This window comes from Acipenser ruthenus, chromosome 2 (assembly GCF_902713425.1).
Source record: "Acipenser ruthenus chromosome 2, fAciRut3.2 maternal haplotype, whole genome shotgun sequence".
Lineage (NCBI taxonomy): Eukaryota > Metazoa > Chordata > Actinopteri > Acipenseriformes > Acipenseridae > Acipenser > Acipenser ruthenus.
In genome coordinates, this window is record NC_081190.1 from 23846857 (window position 1) to 23863433 (window position 16577).

The 16577-nt window shown below is 40.1% G+C and overlaps 1 protein-coding gene across 1 annotated transcript; it reads right to left on the reverse strand.

The window, feature by feature from the left end:
* Positions 1–1520: 1520 nt before the first annotated feature.
* LOC117418280 (lamin-B1-like) lies at positions 1521–15489 on the reverse strand (the record flags this gene model as incomplete). The annotated part of the gene is made up of 11 exons (XM_034903640.2): positions 1521–2196; positions 2492–2596; positions 2725–2844; positions 3227–3331; positions 3449–3674; positions 4574–4794; positions 5033–5158; positions 7082–7252; positions 7505–7630; positions 8715–8871; positions 14753–15489. Coding segments are annotated over 11 exons (2136 nt in total), but the record flags the coding sequence as incomplete, so codon positions are not given.
* Between the last annotated feature and the right edge of the window lie 1088 nt (positions 15490–16577).

Here is a 16577-nt window from a genome sequence, read left to right on the forward strand (position 1 = left end):
ATTGTTATTAGCCTTCCTCAAAATTCTTCTACTTGTTCTTGGTGAAAGAACCTGTTTTCTTCCAGACCAAGGGAGCGTTGTGACAGTACCAGGAGTCTTGTACTTCTTGATAATAGAAACAATAGTTGAAATTGGGATACTCAAATGCTTGGAAATCTTGTATACATCTCCAGCTTTATGACCATAAATAATTCAGACAACTACTTTCTTTCTAGTTCTCCTATATTGTCTTATTGGTAATGACAGCACTCATCCTATGCCTAACCCTTTCATACTCTAACAATGTTCACCTACCCAATTTTTCTAGAATTGGGTTCTGCATTACCATATTGAAATTTCTAGCACCTAGTAGACAACAGCATACTACCATAGGGTATGAATACTTCTGAATTAGCATTTTTTGAGTTGTACTATTTCCTCATCCACAAAAACAAAACTTGCTACAAAAGATTTTTCCTAAAATTCTTTGTTTGAGACAGTTCTAGAAATCATAAAAATTTCCATTAGGGTATGTAAACTTTCACACACAAAACACACAAAAAAAAAAAATTAAAAAACAGTGAAAACTGAAGTTTACCTGCAGCAACACACAAGAGATTGCCAACCCACATGACCAATTGCAAAAGGAGACTAGACTTGATTCCCCTTACTAGTCGTAATCTGGGGATTTAAATGAGGCCAAATAATTTAACCAAGACAGTTTTGAGACTTCAGAATGTTTACTAAAGTTCTTTTGGCTATCAGTTAAATAGTTTAATCACAATGGTTTATTTAAAAGAAAAGAAAAAAAGCCTATTGCATCCAAGAACTCAGGTGTACCTTATTTCTAGTGGTGATCAGTGATTGAGTCGTATTCACTTTGACTCCTGTGTTATCACTGAACCACCCACACACTACATTCAGATAGTAGTTTATTTTCTTGCTGTGATAAACACAGGGAGACTCAAAAGTTGAATGACAGGTAATCTTTGGAGCTAGAGCAGTCTGGTCAGAGCGAGCACTCAAGACTAACACCATGCTAGGAGGTCTCTCCAAACGCCCCCAGGGAGTTCTCCATGAATGGCTAGAGTGCCAGCCGACGCTGGGGGGGAGTTTATGAACACACGCATAGCCACAAGTGGGGGGCATTCTGCTTTGCCTTTGTTAATCGCTGCCTATTACATTTTTCATGCTTTGGTGACAAGGAGGGACAGCATTTGTTCAGATGTGCACATGTCCACAGTTTGTCTCTTGTTATATGCCAGAGAGTGCAATGTCTTGTTTTGGCTAATCACCATTCAATTAAATTGTCTTGGAAATGTCATCTAGGTCACCACTGACCCCTAGTGGGTGTTCTAGTATATAATTTATCTATAAAACTAACAGCTTCAACTGTACCTTTATAGCTACTCCCATGCAGCATTCAACCTTATGAGAAGATATAGAAAAGATCTATAGAAATTATCCTACATTATTTTTACTACCCACTCCCCGATTCTCCTGGCCACAATGACCATGAAGCAGTAAAAGCAAAAAGGACCTTTAATAAAATAAGTTTAATACATTTTTATTTTCACTTGTAAAAAGGATATCTAAATTTCAAAACTGCAGCTTCCTGCCTAGCTAATGTACACATCACACTAAAACCAGATTCTAGATCCTTCAGTTTCCCACCTAATTACCCAAAAGTAAACAGCCTTTACAAACATTCTAAAAGAAAAAGGATCTTACTTAAAGTAAAAAAGTAACAAAGAATTCACAGCACCTCAACACGAGTAACCCAGCATCAATTTTAAACCGCAAACTGCCCAGTCTTTGTATAAAGGCTTTTGCTATAGTCCTAAAACTACACAATAGTATTCAACTCAATTAAATAAATCAATTTAAAAAAAAAATCAATTTATACAAATCTGTCAAATGTAGTGAAGTTAAGCATTTGATTCACATTACCAGAAAAATACATAACTGTGTGCTTTTTTTAAAAAAAAAGTAGTGTTGTACATTGAACTGTAAAGAATTAAAAAAAAAAAAAAAAGTTCCAGAACCATGGCTTCTTATAAAATTAAAAACATAAAAAAGGTACAAAAATATGTATTATTTCTGAGGAAGGTCTGATGTCGGCAGCTTAAATAAAAAAAAAAAAAAAAAAAGCAATACAGGAAGTATAGTTGATGTTCACATAATTGAACAGCTTCTGTTGGATGCCCTTGGATCTCCCTGCAAAAAAAAATTAGGAATTCATGTTTGAAGATATCAAATTTAATATTTAAATATTGTTTAGAAACACTACATATTGAATATTGTCCAATTGTGGTAGCTAGGCAATACAGGCAACAAGAGTCAAGTAGCAAATTATTCTAGAGTCCACTAGAGGGAGCCACGATGCTTTGTGTTGCCAACTAGACCTGCAAGAGGCACCGTGTGTTACTATAGTAATCTCTTTAGGACAGACCAGGCCACACTTTACACTCTTCCAGATAAAGACATCTAAATGACATAGGCAGAGCTTTACCTGCTGGTGGAAAAGGTCTTCCTCACTCACTTCAACCACATCTTCCTCATCCTCCTCTTCCTCTGGAATAGTGGTTTGAAAGACAGTGGTCCTCTGAGCAATTTCCTAGGTTAAAAACATGAAAAGATCAGCAGATTAGATGAAGATTCTAGATGAAGCAAGGACTGGAATTGCTAAATAGCTTTTGTATTCTTCCATCCCTGCAAATATAAAAGCTTCCCCAGATATTTTACCTCTCCCTGAGCAGTCTTCAGTACAACTTTCACATCTTCCCCGGTACCCCAGGAGCTCTGGTTTTTCCAGATAAGGTCTGTAGGAGGTCTGGCTCCAACTCCAGCATTGGAAGCCCAGATCTGTTAACAAGATAGTTTACTTCAAGACGGTATTTTATTATTTATTTAAAATTAAAAAGTGGATCAAACTCTTAATCCCCTGATGGGTGAATTAAGTGGCCTAAATTTGGCACGCTGCACCAAATGCTGTTCTGTTTAACAGCAGTTCCTCGGTATGATCTTCGTTTTTGTGATTTCTAATAAGTTAGTCTTATAGCAAATCATTCCACACAGTTTGAGCATCCAGCTGAGCTTTGCAGTCCTCGTTCAAACTGCATGAGATGACAGCATGTTATATAAAAATCAATAACCCTGAAATTTAGCCACATCGAATAGTTTGTCAAGAATAATACCAAAATATGTGCATGCAAAACTATGTTAGATCATTGCAGGTTAGACTTACCGTGACCTTCTGGTTAGCCTTCAGTACATATTTTGAGGTAAACTTGTAAGTGGCTGAGGTTTCACCAATTGTTCTAATCAGCTCCATACCTCCCATTGGCTGATCCTGCGACAGCACAGTACAAGAGAACAAGTGTTATTTATATATAAAGTCCAGTTAAGTAATGCAACATCTATACTGTACAAACCAGACTTCATTAGACCAGCAGTAAAAGAAACCCACCGTCTCTGCCGTGTTTTGCAAGCGGATGAATTTCCCGTCAACGTCCAGCTCATCAATGCAGATGTTGCCCGTGGCGGAGGCTGAATGGGAGATGCTGAGGCTGCTGCTGGCCTCAGACTCCTCCACGTCGACACGCTTTCTCTTGCCGCGAGTTGTGCGCACACTGCGGCTTGAAGAGGCACGAGACACAGTTACCCGGGACGAGGGGCTGGGAGACAGCCGGAGTCTGGAGGGAAGGATCACACAGATACAACATTAAATACAAGAAGCCCAGTTTGACCGATCTATCAGTTGAGTGAGGGTGTGGTACAGAGACCTCTTTGGATTGGTTGAGGGGTGGGCTGACCTCAAATGACACTCCTATTCCTTGGGTTGCCCCTAGCAGGATACAATCCAGCAGAAGCTCTGGCTGGAGAACTGAACAGAGCGAAAGTCTACGAACGGAGAAAAAGAAAAGAAACTGCCGGTTCCTGATACAGCAGCAGGCAGCAGTCGATAACCAAAAAAAGGTAGCGGAGACAGCTGAAGACTCCCAGCCGTACTATGGGTTACCACATACCCATACCGGTAAAAAGTACAGTCCCTGGGACGTTATTTTAGCTCCAGGGGTATCTGGGGCAACCCCCATTAATGTATTGAGGGAATAGGAGAACATCACAGAATCTCGTACCTTGCAGGTCAGCGGAGGTGGTGAACCCTGCTTATAGCAGCACTATTTTATTTAGGTTTTTTTTTTTTTTTTATGGATTATTTCTACACACACAGTACTTCAGAGCGATACCATTGTTGGTAGCAACCCTGAGAGTGTCCACAACAAAAGCACTTGTGTTAATAAATCCTGTGCGTCTGCGAGGCGTCTCAGAGACACTTTGACTCCTAAGTTCTCACTGAACCACCCACACACTACATTCAGTTAGTAAGTTTAACTGCTTTGTATTGCCACAGCTCGGCTGAAAAAACAGGCCTATTGCATTTTGCTTTACCTTGATTGTTTTACAAAAGCAGTGGACATCTGCATGAAAGCATGTTTGAACCGAGTCTTGGCAGCACAGAGATGGACAGTTTTAGCTATTCCTTTGAAATCTACACCTTGGTAATATTTAAGGTCTCCTCCCCCTCCCTCACCTCTCCTCCTCTCCCTCTAGCAGCTTCCTGTAGGCGTTGATCTCCATGTCCAGGGCTAATTTCACATCTAGAAGTTCCTCGTACTCGTTCAGTTGTTGCTGCATTTTCTCCCTGATCTCCGCAATCTCTCGTTCTCTCTCGGCCAGGACTCTGCGGCTGGCATCCTTCTCTCTTGCCAGTGCATTCTCCAGCTCATTGATTCTATCCTGCCAGCCTCTCGACTACAAAAAGCACAGTATCATGTTAGTTGGTAGAGAATTGCACACCACTTTTACAAGTCACATTGTAAACCTACAAAAAATACAAAAACAACCTTCAGGTATGAACATACGAACTTGATTAGAATCCCATTTCACGCAGACAGTATTTAGGCTCACAAACATATCTGCAAGTACAGCCAACAAGCTGTGCTAGTTCAATGCATCTCCTCTTAAAATACTTGCAGGGCTGGCCACTCACTTCTCTCTGCAAGGCTGCAAGTTGGGCAGACAGGCTCTCGACCCGCAGGCGCGTCTCCTTCAGTTCCTCCTGGGCCATGTTGGCTGCGCTGCTGTTCATCTCAGAGGACAGCCTGGTGTTCTCCACCTGGATTCAACAAACAGGTCAGCACTTTGAATTGAGCACAAAATGGCATTTAAAAATGAGGAACCGAGTTTCCGGTTTCAGTTTGCCTTCCTGACCGACAAAGGAAATGCATCACTTGTACATCAGTACACTTATGATTAAGGTTGTGTTTTCTTCAAAGTCAATCACCGATTTCAAGACTTGTGCAACGTACCCATTGCCATGCAATGCATAGTTCCGTGAATTGCCATTTCTGAGTAGCAATACATATTTATCACTTAAATACAGCAAACAAATGCTTTAGTGGCGCACTGCCAGTCACATTTAAGAACCTGGCAGCCAGTTTAGTTTCCTTCTGGTAAATGATTGAACACATTACATAGAGCTGCACAATTTCCTTAACCACCCGGGCTGCTTATCCTGGGATTTCCACATGGAGCGCAAGCAAGTCCAAATTGGTCACTCCCGTGAGAATAGCGTGCAGGGTGTTATCTGTGCAGCACTATTATTATTAGTTTATTTATTTATTTATTTAGTATATTTATTTATTTATTTCTTAGCCGACGCCCTTATCCAGGGCAACTTACAATTGTTACAAGATATCACATTATTTTACATAGAATTACCCATTTATACAGTTGGGTTTTTACTGGAGCAACCTAGGTAAAAGTACCTTGCTCAAGGGTACAGCAGCAGTGTCCCCACCGGGGATTGAACCCACGACCCTCCAGTCAAGAGTCCAGAGCCCTAACCACTACTCCACACTGCTGCCCCATCTGCAAAGCTTCACGTCCGACGTGCTACACTAAATCAATATGCAGAACACATGTTACTATAGGCTGCAGTTTTGTTTTTCGCTGGCAGTTGTCCCTAAGAAATGTACTGGACAGACCGGCCCATCCATAGATAAGCACAGCTGGGCGGCCACATTTGCAGTGTGAAAAATAGAAGCCTACTACAGAGAATGAGATGAGGGTATTTATTTCTTTGTTGATGTTACAAGGGGTTGTAAGGAAACCTCGTCAGGATTGGTACTGGTCAAAATGACTGATTTATTCTGCTGTTGAAGTACCTACACTTCACAGATAATGCATATAAAACAGTGATACACACCCGTACCCAAAACTGGAATATATATGACATGGTTGAAAGGTTGCGACGCATGTTCTAATGTATATGTACCTGATAAAAACATTAACACTGATGAGAGTTTGAAGGGCATCTGCTTTGAAATCGATCACAAAGAATTTCCAAAAAGTGATGCGACTGCACAATTATTTTGCCACACTACTATAATGCTGCAATTATAAATAAAATGTATGTTATTTATATTAATGCTACAATTGTAAACAAATTGTTATTTAAGTTATATTAAATATATTGGTTTAATAAAAAGGTGTATTTTTAAAAATAAAGCTGAACTGTCCAAATGGCCAAGAACAAAAAATCTGCACAAAAAACACCAAAATAAATGGGCAGCTGGGTGGTTAAAATGTCTTCCAACATCAGAAAAATTCCTGCTAAAGATTACTCTGTCCAGTACAAGGGGCCATTTCACTTTTTTTTGATTAACAGATGGTGAAAATAGAATGTCTTTAAAAAGGTGGACAAACGAAATTCAGCATTTAATGTGGTCCAGGCAAGTATTTAAATATTTAAAGTTATTTTTAGACCATGACGTGCCATGAAAAGCAATTTACTTACTGGGGGGGGGGGGGGGGGGGGTCCTTTCCAATTTGCCATAACCTCCTGTATAACCATAACATTTGAGTTTTTTGTTCTGCTGCTTTCTGCTTACCAGGCCCTCCTTAAAATTAGGTAGTTTCATCAAGGGTATATACACTGGTTAAAACACTTTAAAATAATTTAAAATGCATCACACAAATGAAGCTACACATTCAGTCACCATCCATAAACACTCCGAGCTGCACTTGTTCTCCATACCTTTGCAAGGTAAGTCTGTTCCATCTCATCCTTGTAGATTTTCACTTGCAGGTCATGCTGTTCTCTCATCTCAGACAGCGCCTGGGCCAGCTTGAATTCATACTCCATCTGACGACCAGAATCCACCTCCACCAACCGGGTCTCGAGACTTCTGCGAGTATCCTTGACCTCCTTTAGGAGACCCATTAGCAGACATTACAGTCAGTTTTAAATAGCAGCTGCTGCAGACATTAGCATCATCTAGCCATTAGACACTTGCAATCAGGGATACACCATCCCACCTCCACAGTCAAACTCTACAAAAGTGCATCATTGGGATACAAATAAGTCTACACTACACACACCCCTCCCAGCACTTTCACAACAGGACGATAGTTTTGGACCACGTCAAGCACAACAGTACTGAAGGTGGGCGTGACTTGCCTCTTCAAACATGTTCTTCCGGAACTCTAGCTCCTCGCTGAGGCTCTGGCAGCGGTTCTCCAGGTCCACTCTCAGGAGGGTCTCCTCTTCCAGCTGCTTCTTTAAAGCAGCCATCCCTGTCTCCAGCTGTGGATCACAAGAGAACAAGCATTCAACATCACTGGGGTGATTTAATTATCTATAATTACAAAACACTAGTTTCCACCAAGCCATGAGAGATTCTGCCATGGAAGGGATTTGTCAGACCTATAAAATTCTTCATACTGGACTGGGTATTGGGCAAAACAGGCCACCACTCAAGGACACACATTAGATATATCTTACACATTTAAATATTGAACTGAAAGAGGAAATAGTAAGGAAACCACTTAAACACCCAATTGTTTTTCTAGTGCTCCTATTCAAATGATCTTGGTTAGGAGAGCCGTTTAAAAACAACCTTGGGGAGAAAGCTTTGACTACAGCTCCCTCTGCTGGTGAACTCTGCAAACAGAATTCAAATACAATAGACAGCCCACCACTATGTATCACTGTTCTGAATACAGAAACTTAAGAGTGAATGGGGAAGATTTGTGAAATTCATGTAATGTTCAGCAATTGCAGCCAAATTACTTAAGTCCAAATGTAAAACACGTTCATTACTCTTCATACCCGGGGCATATCATTGCCCATTCAAAATAACAATCCACATTTGCAAGGGAGCCCTTGTTTCCTTTGACCTTAAAAATTTAAGATTTAGATGGCTTGTGCTAAAAATCACTGAACACACCCCAGGGAATTACACTCACATGTAATTGTACGAATTAAACCTATCACGACGCATAAGTGCGTAATATTAAATAATATCGCTGTTAACAGAGAAATGTCGGATCACACTGAGGATAAAGGGAACATTGATCGATTGGGGCAGCAGTGTGGAGTAGTGGATAGAGCTCTGAACTCTTGACCGGAGGGTTGTGGGTTCAAATCCCGGTGGGGACACTGCTGCTGTACCCTTGAGCAAGGTACTTTACCTAGATTGCTCTAGTAAAAACCCAACTGTATAAATGGGTAATTGTATGTAAAAACAAATGTGATATCTTGTAACAATTGTAAGTCGCCCTGGATAAGGGCGTCAGCTAAGAAAAATAAATTTTGCCAGAAAATGCCATGAATAAAAGGTCCCACATTGCAAATATCACCATAAACCGCAGTCAAACCGTGCACTTACTTGTATAACATGATCTTGCAGATCTTCCAGGCTGGCCTCCAGGGATCTCTTGTCACACAGTGCTGTGGCCAGGACTGCCTCTTTGGAGTTGAGGTATGCCTCCATGTCTTTAAGCTTGGCCTGGGTTCCATTGAGTTCGGCCTCTTTCTTTGCATAGCTGCGGGAAAGAAAAAGGTTGTTATACCGCCACAGCTGTAAATGTTAATGAGCGGCAAAGCTTTTAAAGGTTTACAGGCAATCTGCTTTCAATTATTTCAAACCCAGGTGTCATTGATTCAAAAAGACTAAAAACACACAAAACAAGACATTAATATCCATTTAAAAAGGGAGGAAAATTAAAAATCGCAGGTGGATACAGGAATGAGGGGAAAAAAGCACATCTTATTGGCAAGAACACTCAGCGGATTTACCAGTACCTTTTTGCTAGAGCAATAAAATCGAAAAGAAAACCAAACCAAATGTAAAACAGCAATGTTCCCTGTGCTTGGTTTCATAACATCCCACATTTAGGTACACTACTGAAATTACCAAGGAATTTGAGAAATCACAGCACTAATAAAACTGTTCAAATGACAGCACCAATTACAGTATGAACAATCCCCACCCGTTAGGAGTTGTACATGCAGCTATAGGGAAGGAAGGAACAATGTACATGCATTTCTCATGATGTCCTATTTGAGAAACCAATTCCAAACAAACAGTATGCAGCTTCCAGGTCAGAGTCCAACACAGCAGCAACCCCCCCATCCCCAAAACATATTGAGAACCAAAATGTTTGTGGATAGCTTGAACACACTTGTACCAAAGGATACACAGCAGTAGTAAACAGTTGTGCAAAGCTTAAATCATGCATGACCCTGGAGTGCTTCGCTTCACTGCACCACACGACTTCAGGAAATAGACTGTACATTTTTGGTGGGAATTCAGAAACGGTTGATGGAAAATATTTCCTGCTGCAATACACACGTTATTTAATAAAATTCAGCTACACAGCTCAAATCAAAGACTGAATGTATCCCAATAAAATGACTACAGCCTGAAAGAGGATGTGTGTCTCCATGCAATATAGTGAAAGCATTCCTAAACAATACTGTCATTCTTTGTGTGTAGGTTAATGGACAAGGGAGAAGCAATTTGGCATGAAACTAACTTCTGTTAGAACACTCACAAAAAAAGTAGTAGGCCAAAAATGAATAGCCTGGCTTGATGTAAAATAATGCTCTTTATAACCAAAAGACCCCTCCACAATGGACCCGTGTTCAAGGGTGAACGTCAACTGTAGAATCAGTACGCTAGAACACACTTGCCAAAGCCTGGACCAAGACCAACAAGAGCTTGATCTAACCAGACAGAGCAGTCTAGCTAGTCTGATGTTGTAAAACCTGCCACAGACAACATACAGCTTCAGGCAGCTGAAACAGTCCTTAGGAAAACAGTTCCTTCTGCTGCTCTGTCCATCTGTTCATTCACAGGCTCTAGAAAAAGGAAGGGGCGGCAAGCACACCAGATCCACAAAGATCTGCCCTGTCCTCCCACACCTGTCCAGATCTCTCAGACTAGTACAGTTAACAGACAGAGTCCACTCAACGATGGCATATTGCACCAAGACAGATTGCTATTCGGAAGGAAAAATCTATATAAAAAAAAAAAAAAAAAAAAAAGAAGCTTGCATTTTAAAATATTTCAGTTGCCATAGCCTACCACAAACCCCCAAAAAAGTCTGGAAGTCTTTGATTAACACTGCCTTGCCAAAAGCCATTGTGATTTGCATCTTGTATTCTACGCGTGGGGTCTTGACAGACAGCTGGCAGACTGGCCATGTTACAGCACCAGGGTGTTGAAAGAGACCCAACAAATACCTCATTTGACGGTTAGCCTTGGAGTGTTGGGTGTAACTACTGTTCAATAAAGATTAGCAAAGGAAAGATAAGCTTCAGAGAAGGGCTCCCTCTTCCAGTCCCCAAGTACCTAAATGAGATTATTTTCAAATAGGCAGATATATTTACTATGGATAGTATGGACAAGGTGGAAAGGTAAAGTGTGAAAAGGAGAGATTAACTATTAGTTTTAGTATAATAATTTACAACTGTTGTGCACATTTGAGGATTTTGTAAATTACTAGTCTGTCCTTAACAATTTGGTATATTTTGACAGTCAATTTGATAGAGGGCCACTTCTGCTGGATGCGATAATAACTTTGAATATAGTTTTAGATACTTAAAGTTCCCCACTATTTCCTGTAGTGCAGCAATTCAGAAAGCTGCATTTAAGCAGCTCCTCCTAATAAGGTTACCAGGAATGCAGAAGTTCAGCAATGCTTATTTATACAGTCAGTCTGAATTCCATACCTCGCTTCCAATATCCTGTGGCTTATCTTTAGTTAAACAGATGTTCCTCAAAACTACTAAAATAAAACAGAGGAACTGGCAAGATAGTCCGAGCACAGTGAACATTTTAAATGCATGACTAATGCACAGAGTTTGTAAATGTTTAAAACAATGCTTTTATAAAAAGTTGCATTTAATGCAAGTGCTACCAATGAACTAAAATGTGCTGTTCACTCCTTCCAGGTATTTCAGTGCTGCACCCTTGCATTGTACATTATGGAACAAACATTGACTGTGCAAGTCCAGGGCTCCAAGAATCATACAAAAAGCCTTTTGCTTTAAGCAGTAATGTTACAAAAAAAAGGCAAAATGTAAAACAGGGGTATGTAGGTATGCTTGCTCCATTTATTCACTGAAAGATGCCCCATTTGCTAAACACATTACAATAACCAGTTCCTCTGCCCCCGCTGCTCTTTTTCTTCACGGAAAGCCTCCACACGATGACGATTTCACTCTGAGGCACACAGCTATCATCACCCAGAGAGCAATTCAGCGCCTAGCAGACAGGGGGCAGCTGTGCACTGAGAGGCAGCGAGACCCCCGACCAGGAAATGAAACCTCTCACCAGCAATGTGGACAATTGCATTGCTGCAAGTGGAACTGAAAGGACTGGCTTTTACTGCTGTGCCATGGGACCATTTTGTTAAATTTCAATAGCATATATTGTTCACAGTTTAACATAAGCTAAACTCTGAAATATCGTTCCCTTGTGTAACATACAAAATGCCAAGGCGCTGGGTTTCATTTATGGATTAATAGAAAAACCAACAAGCTTACTTTATCATAAGATGGACAAATCATAATACACACCAATACAAAATGTGGAAAAGCATTTCCTACCACCTTGGTTTCATTTTGGTAAACAAAGGACATTAAATATTGGGATAATGGCAATGTAATCATATTTGAGTTACAGTATTTATTTCTTTTAAACCCATAGAAAACCAAAATTGTAAGTAGCTTAAACATTTGTAAGCTACCGACCTGAAAAAATTATCAGGTTTTGCACATAAGCAAATTGTGCAAGGCCTCCTATTTTTTTTTATTGATCTTTTCTGAGATGGCATGATTACACGTGGTAGAAATCCAATGCGCTTAAAAAGGGTAGTGTTCTTTTGTTTTGTTTCCCTGCAAATCATGTAATCGCTTCCTAATATGGCATGTACAGGTGTCTAGTTGCTGTAGTGAAAAGGGCACTGCGGCCATAGTTGCCATGAAGAGACATTTTGACTGGCATTGCAGCAATTGAGAAGAGCACCCATGGCAATTGCCACATGGCTACCTTTAATTTTGAGCCCCGCTTCAAGTCTAGAGTTCTTGTAAAAACCTGTGAAGCAACCCATCTTTCCCGTAGCCATGTGCTGCTTTTTCAACAAATCAAATATTTGCCATGTTTCTAGTTTCCTTCGCATCACCTCGTGAAGTGGAGTGTGGGATGCAGAGGAATGTGCAACGATCAGTAAATGGGAGTTCAGTGGTAGCTTTAAAATGAACAAACAAAAAAGTGTACTACACAATAAGCCAGAGGGTTCTGCATTTGGACAGATTCATTCTTCTGGTGGGTCTCATCTGCTTCACGTACAGTTTTGTAGCAGGATAAATGGGTTTCAAGGGTGAAATGGACAGAAGTTCACAGTAACAGTGGTAAGAAATTCAAAAGAACATAGTTTGGTCAAATGTTCTTGCCGAAGACTACAACAGGACTTTATTTGGACAGCTGCTGCCCACTTTTGCCAGCTGTTCTCTCCATAGGGCACACAGTTGCTGTGTCACTCAAGGTGATTAAAATGGGGATTCAAAACTTTGTTTGGGACCTTTTATAATTCAAGTTATGTACTACATAACTTAAACAGCACCAATTGTGCCCTTAACTACTCAATGCAAAAATCTCTCCAGTATTCAGGATGCTACACTGCAAGGGCTGAACATGGAAGTAAAATCAAATGTTAAACATCTTCCCACCCTTAAAACCAGTGTTATTTCACACAACGGGAGACCGAAATGGGATACCAGCAACTTGAAACAAAGTAAAACGCATCTCCCCTACCACTTTTAAATTCAGCATTCAAGCTACCAGTACGATGACATGTGATGAGCGTGACACATGATCTATGTACAGAAGAATTAGCAATAGAATTACATTCATTTGACAAGCCATTCTCCAGACGTGCAAAAACGACCCTTTACATTTGGACAGACACACAGACATAAACACCCCCTTCTGTACATCTCAAGTGTGATGCTCAACAGCAAGTCGACAATTGGATCTGCAAACAAATGAAGCGTGGCATTCAGTAGGACTGCCTCCACTATACGCCCTTCCTGGGGAACTTCATCCCCAGCGAGGGGAACAAAATAAAAACACTGTGGATCTGCTACATTCAATTGTCTGACTAGTTAAAAATGCCACTATTTTAGATGAACGCAGCACTTGTCCAAAAAGCACTGAACTTTCATACTACTTTTTTTTTTGGGGGGGGGGGGGGGGGGGGGAGCAACCAAAGCTACATTTCTTTCCCAGCCCCGCTAAAACAAACAAGACATTCCTCCCCAGTTAGAGTCCCAGATTTGATAGGACAGACAACGCATTACTTAATGTTAAACGAATTCGCCCATTTGTGTTTAACAATAATCCTCGTGTTAATGAAAAAACTACCCCCGCCCCTCCCTTTCAAAAAGGACATGATCTAGTTGTAGTGCTGTAGTATTATCAGCACTCTACTACATACGCGCAGAACGACCCCCTTTATCCCAACCATTAATTTGAGGAAAGAGAGGGGTACAGGCGACTCAGTCTGGATAGCGTCACGGTTATATCAATATAGACCTAGTAGTAAATAATTCAACATGTGACTAGAAACAGATAAGACTTTTCGTGAAACATTTAGGTGAGCTATGCACCCCTCCTCCTCTCGCAGCATGCAAAACAAAGGTGTGGCACTCACTTTAGTTCGAATATATCAACCAAAAAACATACCGTAGTTTACAGTAGTTTACAAAGTATCAACTACGCACGATACACGACTACCTTCAGTGATTTTGCTCATTTCAAAACGTCACAGAAAACTTGAGGTCTAACTTAAAGTTCACAAAAGTTTTGACATTTAGAGGTGCAAGTAATTTCATGTCAACACCCAGGACGAGTTGCTGATCTGACACCACTTTTGAAAGCGCTTTCGCTCACACCAGGTGGAATACACAGTGTGCGCATTTCAAACTACCAGCAAACACACGCGTTCTACACAAGCGCCTCAGAAATAGCACTAGCCTCAAATTAATGCATGTTTAAGTGCCTAATCACAGCCTTTCTTAAACCTATAACTGTCTAAAAAGGTTTTGGTTTTTAAAATTCATGTTTGCATGATAAGTGGGCAGCAGTGTGGAGTAGTGGTTAGGGCTCTGGTTCAAACCCCGGTGGGGACACTGCTGCTGTACCCTTGAGCAAGGTACTTTACCTAGATTGCTCCAGTAAAAACCCAACTGTATAAATGGGTAATTGTGTTGTAACAATTAACAATAATAATAACAATAATAATAATAATAATAATAATAATAATAATAATAAAGTGTATTTTTGCTTAATATAGCAACAATCTTAAGGTTATCCTACGAAAGTAATACGTTACTTAGGTAGAATAGTAAAACTCTTACTTTTGCAGAAGTTGCTCGTGCTCCGTTTTGATCTTGCCCAGTTCAATCTGCAGCTTGGCTCTTTCTCTGGCTGTATCATCCAGGGATTTCCTTGTGTCTGCGAGCTCGTTTTCATACAGAGATTTCAAGCCGGTGAGCTCCCGACTCCGTACGTCTTCTTTCTCGGAGATCTGCAACTGCAAGACGCTGTTTTCGGATTCCAAGCTCCGCACCTTGTCAATGTAGACTGCCAGACGGTCGTTCAGGTTCCTCAAATCATCTTTCTCCTGCAACCGGGTTATCCTGGTAGGACTCAAAGGGGTGCTTCCAGCGCTGGAGCGACTGCTTATTCTTTGACCAGCTGGGGTGGAAGTTGCCGTCGCCATTGTGACAAAAAAAACAAGTAAAGCGGACAGAAGCGCCAACCGGCAAAGATGATAAAAAAAATACAGGAGGTAAAATATAAACTTTAAATAAAGCCTGTTTAACACTTCTACAAGTAATATAAAAAGCACAATACACCGAGGACACTGCCGATTTAAAAAAGCGCCTTTTTTCTTGCAAATATGTAGGCTATAAATATAAGCGCGTATTGGTTTAGTAGGGGTATGAAAAGAAAATATAAAAATGTTAAAAAGTAAAACAAATGTGTTAGGAAAGTTGCAAAAGAAAAAAAGCGACAAATCCCACACAACCTCCTCCTTTAGTACTTTGTCTCCTAGAATGAAAGAAAGGGCTTGACTAATATGGCCGCTAATTTACATACAGGGGCAACGTGACTATTTGAAGCCAATGATATTTTGTAACGAAACGCGTCCTTTAAATTTGGGCATTTGAGACAAAATTCAAAACACAGCAGCATAGCCTGTTGAGACGAACAGCACACGTGTAATGCATAATGCGTCAGATTTATCCAACTCTGCAATACAACGTAAACTGGGATGTTTTTTGTTGAAGAAAAAGCTGGTGTTACATAATTGCAACATACATAGGGAAGCTTTAAATTCTAAGTACTTTAAACAGCAGTAGTAAACATAGGCTACACATAACACATCTCTATTTTGATTTTTTTTTTTCAAAAATACGCAGCTTTTTATGCTTGTTGACATTTGTTATAGTTCAAAGATTTTGTTTCAGTGTTTAGTGAAAAATAAACCTTTCATTTTTTCCCCCTGTGCAATTTACACACGCCTAGTATTCTAGGCGGTGAAAGTTAGTTTGAGAAAGCTAAATAAATCTGCTGTTCACAATCGCTGTACACATGTCTATTTTTTGAGATCATCGTTTTATATTTATTCGGCATTTAAATGTTAATTATATTTATGTGTTTCAGGAAGACATCGGGACAGCAGCTATCCCTTATAACAGAGTAAAGCAGCTGCAATCGAAAGCACACGTAGAACGCATCCAGTAGTTGTTGAATATTTAAGTGTTAAAAATGGTCATAAATAAACGTGTATATTCACTTGATCTAAGCAGTGGCAGATCTAAATCTTGTTACTGTTCGATCATTGAATAGGGTTGTGAAAATCAAACATCTAACCGTCCATGCAAATCTCTGTAGTGTATTTATGTCTAAAAGTACAAAAACGCCATGAAGGCACTTCTTTTAATTTGATAAACTTATATTTTCAATACTGGGCAAATTCTTTTAGATAACTTGGAGCAACCCTGAGATCAGGCTGTTTACCAACAAGACAAATAAAACAGTACCTGGTCCAGATTAATGGATTAAACAAGTATTTTTAAAAGTCTCAGTGTAACTGGCATTGCGAATTCCAGACATTTAAAACACAAATCACATGTTATGCATCTACTGCAACTAACCAAAAGCATGCTGCCCCAC